This window comes from Acanthopagrus latus, chromosome 15, assembly GCF_904848185.1.
Source record: "Acanthopagrus latus isolate v.2019 chromosome 15, fAcaLat1.1, whole genome shotgun sequence".
Taxonomy (NCBI): Eukaryota; Metazoa; Chordata; class Actinopteri; order Spariformes; family Sparidae; genus Acanthopagrus; species Acanthopagrus latus.
Window position 1 is genome coordinate 21,352,444 of NC_051053.1, and position 8,440 is coordinate 21,360,883.

Genomic DNA, 8,440 nt, shown 5'->3' on the forward strand with positions numbered 1-8,440 from the left:
CCCAACGGTATATAAAGATCCCTCCTGACCTCTACGTCTGTGCACACTTCAGGAGCACCGACACCAGTGTTGGTCTTTATGACCAATTCAACTTTTGACTAACAAACCACACGTTGACTCACTTGATAAACTTAATGTAAATTGTAACCCACAATATAAATTCAAACTGTATCAAATGTGTCATCACAGTTAAACACACAATGTTTGTTGCTGAAATATTAACACAAAACAGTGGATGTTTTGCATTTATATAATAAAAAGCTTCATACAATTTGTTAACAGAAGGCAGTCCAACACATGTGAGCTGATTTTTGTATTTAGGTTTTTTAGGTGTCGGTTCACCTCTGACCAGGTTCAGCATCACCAGCTGAACACATGTGAAGTGTGTTGAACCCTGATCTCCTACATGTTCCATGAAGCCAAGTTTAGGAAGACCTGGAGGTGTCTACAAGGCGTCTTCTTCAAATAACTTTGTTAGCATTGACATTAATTACATAACTTATAATGTTTTTGAGAAGAATAACTTTAGAAACGTTGGCTTGGTGAAAGGATAGTGCCGTCTATTCTCGGGCTGCCCAGTCTGATCCTGATGATGTTAAAAAAAAAAAAAGAGAGAGAAGTTTTACATCCAGAAAGTGTTTTGAACTTCTGGTAACTCCAGAGAACTTATCCACTAACTGGCGGAGCAGAAGTGAGTGTGTGATGACACTCAGAACGTGTTGGATGTGAAGTAATGCATCAATATTTTTATTTTTTTATTTTTTTGTATGTAGTCTGTGAAATTGTTGATGCGGAAACACATTCTTGGCTAAAAGTGAGAAAACACAGTGTGCCCTCCCTCACTGGGCTGGAGGCTGTACACACACACACACACACACACACACACACACACACACACACACACACACACACACACACACAGTACTGCAGATGCCAGAGGAGGTGCTGCTGCTGGACTGTGGACTAATAATGTGGATGGAGAAGCCCGGTGCCTCCACAGAGCCCCGAGGCTTTGAAGGCAGCACGGATGAGGTTTGTGGGTCTCCCTCCGTCGCAGTGAGCTGGATCACACTTCAAGTGTTTCACTGCTGATGAATCTAAACAAAGTGACGCTGTGGTTCAGGCCAGTCAGACACTGACTGCAAACATACTTCGTTGCACTAAATCAGACTGTGCGCCTCTGACATCCACTCACCTGACAGATCTACGTCTGCATTCTGCACAAAACATCTCCTCACCAGAGCTGCTCTGCTCAGCGTGATGCTCGTGACATCAGCCAGCCACGCAGTCGTGCGTCGTGCTTCTATTTTTACACTAAAAAGCTATTTTTGAGCAGGGGCCGCACCAGCGTGCTTTTACACTCTCGGCTGCAGAGAAGACAGTATAAGAAGCTGTGGGCGACGACAGCTCCGAGTACTTCTGTCTCGTTTTCCGCGCCGCCGTCATGTCAATGCGCAATTGCGCAGCGAGGAAGCCCTCAGCTGTGAGACCAGTGGCATGACAAGGGTGCTTGAAAACTACCGCAGCGCCCCACCAGCACAAGCCTCCCGCTGTGACCCCGTTCCCATGACACGGAGCCTGAGATCTCCTCATGGTAATCAGGTGAGCTGCGTGAATCCTTCGCCGCGGACGCTGCCGGAGAGACCGCTCCGTTCACTGGAGGCGTTTGGTGCTCGGGGAGCGAGAGAATGACAGTGTGCTGGACACTCACGATGACAGTTCGCATCAGGACTGTGGATGCACTCAGCAGAAGAGTGGATATTTGAGAGGAAGCACCATGGACGCAGCGGACATAGTTGCTTCCGTGTTGGTTTTGGGGATTATTATCGTGTCGCTGCTGTCCAACGTTGTGGTGCTGATCTGCTTTCTGTACAACCCGGAGATCCGCAGACAGGTACCCGGTCTCTTTATTCTCAACTTGACGTTTTGCAACCTGTTGCTAAGCGTGTCCAACATGCCACTAACTCTGGTCGGGCTCATCACCACGGGCCACCCCGGAGGCAGCGGCTTCTGTCAGGTTGTGGGTTTCCTCGACACTTTTCTCACCACGAACTCCATGCTCAGCATGGCAGCCCTCAGCATCGACCGGTGGGTCGCTGTGGTGTTCCCGCTGAGCTACCACTCCAGAATTCGGCACCGGGACGCAGTGATCGCGCTCGGATACACGTGGATACACTCGCTCTGCTTCTCCACCGTGGCCACCTGCCGCTCCTGGGTCGGGTACCACCACCTTTACGCATCGTGCACTCTCTGCAATGTGCGGGCGAAGGGAGCCGGGACCCAGTTTATCATTTTCACCGTGGCTTTGCACTCTCTCACGTTCCTCCTCACGCTCATCGTGATGTGTGTCACGTATCTGAAAGTGCTGAAAGTTGCGAGGTTTCACTGTAAACGCATCGACGTGATCACTATGCAGACGCTGGTGCTGCTTGTGGATATTCACCCCAGGTAAACCGTCGCCAGAGCTGCAGTCAGTGTGATCCATTTGTGTTTCACTCAGATGTGTGTGTGTGTGTGTGTGTGTGTGTGTTTGTCCGTCTGCATCGTGTCCAGCGTGTGAAGCATGTTGATCCAACATCAGAACAAGCTCCAGTGAAGGTTTAAGTGGATGTTCTCTTCTTTGCCTTGATGAGTCAAATAGTTGATGGACAGGAAAAATAATCCACTCTGCTACTCCACTTATTGAAATTGTAAGAAAAATGTGTCTATTCTGTGCAGTTTGAAAACCTTTAAAACCATGTGTGATATTCATCGATTAACAAAGTAATCGGTTATCAGCAAAATTGTGGGATTATCCCTTTACCGAGCACAACATGTTCCCTATTATCCTGATCCTGAGGATGCTGAGATGAGGGCAGCTTTGTGAAAAAAGGTAATTCTGAACCTTTCTTGTAATTCTGTCTTTTGTGTCTTTGAGCTGAGAATAGTTATTATAAAATTCAAGTCAGAATTTTTTTTCTTCACAATTCGGACAAACAAATGTCAGAATTTTGAGTTTAGAGTCCAAATCCTGACTTTGTTCTCAGAAATGACAATAATTATTATGAGAATTATTAGTGAAAAAAAAGGTTTGAATTGTAAAAAAAAATCTGAATTCTGAGGAACAAAAGTACAAAGTACTAAGTTTAAGTAAGAATTCTGACTTTTGTCTTCAAACTGAAAATAATTATTCTGACATTAATGTAATTCTGAGACAAAAGTCAGAATTGTGGAAAAAAAAAATCTGAGTTTACAGTCAGAATTCAGATTTTTTTTTCTCATAAATATGATTTTTATTTCATAATCCTGACTTGCAGGAGGGAGGTGTAGTTAACTGGTGATGAAAGCAGTTCCCTACATGGTCAAAAAGCAGACATACTATACAGTGGACACAAAACCCTCAGTAGTACGACTTGAAGTGATTCGACATGAGTCTGGAGTGTTTGGCTGATGATGACTGAAGCCTGCTGGCAGTGACAGTATCATGTCTCATGAAGGTCGGGGAGGACTTCTTTGTGTTCTGCGTCTCCATCTTGATCCAGTCCAATAATTAAACTTTGAATCGCTTCTCCATTTGCATAATTGATATCTGTGCAGTGTGAAATGTATCCACGGTAATCCTCCGAGATAACAGCAGCACAGTTCACTGCCTCCATCCGCGCGTCATTGCCACATGTTTCCTCTGTGGACGGCTGCATTACGTCTGCCTGTCTCTGATCATGCCTCCTGGGTCGATAATGGTGCCTCTGTGCTTTGGCAGCGTGCGACAGAAATGCTTGGATGAGCAGAAGCGGAGGCGGCTGAGGGCCACCAAGAAGATCAGCACGTTCATCGGCACATTCGTGGTGTGCTTCAGCCCGTATGTCATCACAAGGTGAGCACACGTTTACAACAACACATGTGAGATTTTTGTGTGAGTCTCACCAAAACACACGTTTCGTGTTTTATCTTCACAATATTTAAAAGACGGATCGTCAAACAGCTCCACCATTGAGCTGAATTCTGTACATTGTGTTTTTTTTCTCAGCAGTTTTTTTAAAAAAGCTTCCAGGTGATCTCCTTGATTCAGTTTAATGAGCACAACAACTCTCCTCAGACTTCTTAGAGGGATTTCTGGGCTTTCACTTACCTCTCTGTGGCCGCTCGTGTGTTTACACTCGGCTCATCGCCTCGATGCAGATGCTGATGATTATTTCCTTGTTATCTGCAAACATTCGAAACATCTTTAACTGCTCGATTTTCATGATGTCAGACACACACACACATCTAATCCTTGTCCCTGAGCCTCCATTGCTGGGGAGATGAGAGAGAGAGAGAGAGAGAGAGAGAGAGAGGAAGAGAGAGGTAGCAAGTGAGCCTGTGATCATATCGCTGGCTCTCATTAGTATTAGCCCTGGTATTAATGGTGGCAACCTGTCAGAAGCTGTTAGAATTGTGGAATGGAAATAGGAAGGAAGCACATTATGAGAGGCGCGTTAGGTTTTTAAGGAGATCACACTAATTAATAAGACAGATTAACAACAAAACAATGCTCCTGTCAGTTTGGACTTTGTGTCGGCTTTAATTTGATTTGATTTACGAGGACAAAATAATTGGTTGTGAGACCAAAAAAAAAAAAAAAAAAATGACACCCATCTGTTCACATTCCCCAACACAGTACTGACATTTCAGTGAAGTGTAATGATGACATTTTCACAATATTACAGCACTGAAGGAGCGGTCGCATTAGATGTCTTCCACTCTAGTTACACTGATCTGAGAATTGGCTTTAATTTTGCTCGTGGATGGCGTGTGACTTTTTTCCTCTCTTTGCTTGATCTGAGGTAGAATTGTGGAGCTCTTCCTCCCAGGGCCCATAAGCCCTCACTGGGGCGTGCTGTCCAAGTGTTTGGCCTACAGCAAGGCAGCAAGCGACCCGTTCGTCTACTCACTGCTGCGTCACCAGTACAGGAAGACCTGCAGCCTGCTGGCTAACAAAGTCCTCAAGAGGAGTCCGCTCAACTCCTCCTCCCTCAGGATGGAGAACAACGGGGGAAGGAGCAACGGCAACTCCAGCGCAATCAACAACACTCAACCGCAGACCAACAACACTCAACTGCAGACCAACAACACTCAACCGCAGACCAACAACACTCAACCGCAGACCAACAACATCCACCCGACAACCAACAAGCTTGTTGGCCAGTGAAGGTCATCACTTTCAGAGACAATTCAGGTACTTTATCATGCGAGGAGGCATGATCGATCTCTGTGTGACGGTGCAACATCAGAGTTGAACAAGCTTGTCTCTTGATTACGTGTTGAAGTACAAGGCTGGCAATGTTCTATACTTTTCTGATCATCAACAGCATCCCACCAAAAGGACCCTCTTCATCTTTCCCAGCCTGCCTGTGGCACTCATTCTTTCCTGCAGATGACATAAGACTTAAAAATAGGTCACAAATAAATCCATTCATTCTCGAAGGAGGTTAAATAATTTCCCGCAGCAGCTCGGCACTGCAGAGTTTTTGCAAACGCTCAAAAGATGCACACGCAGGAGACATCAGATGTGGTCCACTGAAAAAAAATCTATGGCTTAGCTACGAGCCAATGTTACACTAGCAGGAGTCAAAGTACATGATAGTGTATACAGTGGAGATTTGTATTAAGTTACAGAGCATGTGTACAGTCAGCTGCAGCCTGATGTAACTCATTGACCAACTAACGAATGGGATGTGAGATAATCACCTGATACCAGTTCATCAGGACAGTGTGCAGCTACTTTTTGCAGCTTGTGTTTGTTCAGAGGGTTGCAGGAATAAGATTTTAGCTGAATTGAATTGTAAAAGGAGGCTTGTCGCTATGGTTACTCATTTTAGATACAGGCTAACGGCATTAATCTAGAACGCTGAACAGACAGTTTCACAGGAACTACTTTGTGGCTCCGTACGTACTGTAGATGCAGCCAATCAGAGCTGAGTGTCCACTCAGACGACACATAACTCGAGATAAACTACAGTTGGCATGTTCACATGGTGGAATCACAGGTACTGTTCAAATCATTGACAATTCAATCAATTCATTTTCAATCAGTTCATTGAGAAATACAGAATCTCGCCTGCCTTGTCCTTCAAAGAAGAGCAGACCGACCACTTTTGTAGGTTGTGTGTAGATTGGAATGAGATTTCATTACCAGTGTAATACAGTCGTTTTCTGCAAAGAGTGACAGTTTCTAACGAGATGATTTTGTAGCATACTAGTAATTTTTGTGTCTCTGTAAGAATTCATGTCATTAAACGCACAACCTGTGATGTGAACAAGAGTGTGGCCCCATCTCCAAACCTCACTCCCAAATTGATTAGAGGATCTTTTATGTAGACTAATGGTGCGTTCAGATCGAACGTTTGCGTGAGTTATATTGTGGGATCATTTATATATTACTAATATTATTATTGTTCCCCAAACAGCCAGAACACTGTCATTCAGTGACCAACAGCATGCATGGAGGGTGTGTATCTATGTGTCTCTCAGCAGTATTCTTTCTTCCTCTCCCCTCTCCTTCTCATAAAAACAAAGTACATCTCCCCTCCAGATCCATTTAGCTGCAGTCAGCGCAGTCCAACACTCAGACAACAGAGGTCACCTCAGCAGATCGCTGCTGCAGTCAGGTTGATCAACAGGAGTGAAGAGGAATCAACTGTTTTAATCTCAAAAAAGTTCAAAACCCGACAACACACGTGCACACGTTTTTTGCAGAAAGTTAAATGTGTTCAACTGGCAAGAATACGCACTCCTCACGTATGCATCTTTGTATGTAATCTAGATTGGGAAACACTTGCCTCGCGTACGGTCTGAATGCCCCGTAACAATAAACTACAGTTTTAGATATTAATATTGATGCTAAGTTTGGTATAAATCAGTTTCATACCTTTCATTACCTCAAGTCAGTATAGTTGTAAATGACATTGTCTAAAAAAAAAAAAAAATCACTGTTTGGGCCTTTAAATCTGAATAGTTTTACATCCCATCTGATTCGATTAAAGCATAACATGTGACCTCAGTGGTGACTCTCTCCGGCTGGATCAAGTAGTTTTGGCTACTGTGTTAAAGGAATAGTACAAAGTAAATGATGATGTTGACGCCGCAGTCACGTTGCGGCGCGCCACGCTGATGGTTTGAATTGACATCACCATATGTTGTAGCTGTGAGGCCTGAGTTCTAAAGTGCCTTTTTTTAGACCATGAGCTCTCTAATCGAATCAAAACAGAGTAAAAAAACTCTTTTCACATTCTGTCATCTGCTTGGTATTCTGTGCTGTGGTGAAGCGTGATAATAGAGCCTGTTAACGCGGTAGGGTCAAAGTGCAAGAACGTTTTTCAAGTAATGTTTATTTTGTATACCACCACATCTTATTGGTACATCAGGCAAAAACAGGGTGAAATATTATTTGAATGTGGTAGCAACTATTCAGTGATGTGTAATTAACATTCCAGCTCATGCTGTATGAGCGGCCATGTGACGTCTGGGTTGCTAAAATGATTCATTTTGGACAACACTGGCGAATCAGGATGTTGTGTTTTTACTTTACTGTGACAGTATGAAGCCTTTAAAAAACATAAAATCTATTTATTTTTGTCAAATCTGTGTCTGATTTTTTGCTAAATACGTTTGTGAATATATTGCAATAAATGCTGTGCATTTTGACCTTTTAAGTTTGTCCTTACACTTTTGTTAATGTCAGTACTCATTGTAATACAATTTGAAGTGATGCATATACAGTTCAGCAGCGTTACTTGAACAATGCTTTACCACAAGACAGGCCTGCCAAGTCTTAGCACCTTTATTCTCCCACGCTGATCAAGTCAACGAGAAGGAATAATTAATTTGAAAAATCATTTAAGATGTGTTCCACCCACCACTGCTGCTGTTGATGTGGCAGCAGAACAAAGACTTTTAACAAAAGCATCGGGCTGAGAGTTAAAGGCTTTTCGTAATTGCAGAGCTTCTGGAAGGAGTGGGAAAAGAAGAAAAGGAGGCAAGAAGCAGAGGGGAACGTCGGCACTACCTCGCCAAACTCAGACAGCTGTGGCAGAACAAAAATATTCTGGAGATCTGCATCATCCGTCTTCCTCACCCTCATCAGATACCAAATCATCAACTGTCTGGTTCTTTTCCTTAACACACTTTGAGAATTAGTTCTTGAATCAATATCTATTCTGTTCCTGTCAAATACATGAAACAGTTGTGACTTGACACCCATCAAAGCTGCTTTCATTGTTTTATTATCATTCACAAAGGGGGGGCCACAAGCCGCATTTACTGCCACTGTCTTCACACAGCGAGCCAACCAAAGACAATTAGAGGAAAGTATTTCGAAAGTTTGGATGGATCCCCAGTCTGGAGGTGTGCGTATACCTAATCTCCCTGAGAGACTCAGTGAGTGGGCGTGAGGCAGACACAGACCTGCCATACACGAAAGGCT

At 43.9% G+C, this 8,440-nt stretch overlaps 1 protein-coding gene across 3 annotated transcripts; it reads left to right on the plus strand.

Moving 5' to 3' along the window:
- The first annotated feature begins 1,272 nt into the window (after positions 1–1,272).
- Positions 1,273–8,124, plus strand: LOC119034203 (G-protein coupled receptor 26-like). Of its 3 annotated transcripts, none has more exons than XM_037125003.1 (4): positions 1,273–2,448; positions 3,740–3,853; positions 4,807–5,194; positions 7,959–8,124. In XM_037125003.1, the coding sequence occupies exons 1-3, from the start codon at positions 1,778–1,780 to the stop codon at positions 5,165–5,167; spliced, it is 1,146 nt and encodes a 381-aa protein (XP_036980898.1). In that variant the 5' UTR covers positions 1,273–1,777; the 3' UTR covers positions 5,168–5,194; positions 7,959–8,124. The 3 variants fall into 3 exon arrangements, with proteins under 3 accessions (XP_036980898.1, XP_036980899.1, XP_036980896.1); XM_037125004.1 differs by lacking the exon at positions 7,959–8,124 and adding an exon at positions 6,551–7,639; XM_037125001.1 differs by lacking the exon at positions 7,959–8,124 and having other exon boundaries at positions 1,275–2,448; positions 4,807–7,639.
- The last annotated feature ends 316 nt before the right edge of the window (positions 8,125–8,440 follow it).

Coding starts and splice junctions, on each gene's coding strand:
- LOC119034203 (XM_037125003.1), top strand. CDS start 1,778: ATGGACGCAGCGGACATAGTTGCTTCCGTGTTGGTTTTGGGGATTATT. Junction 2,449..3,739: donor CTTGTGGATATTCACCCCAG/GTAAACCGTCGC, acceptor GTGCTTTGGCAG/CGTGCGACAGAAATGCTTGG. Junction 3,854..4,806: donor AGCCCGTATGTCATCACAAG/GTGAGCACACGT, acceptor GATCTGAGGTAG/AATTGTGGAGCTCTTCCTCC.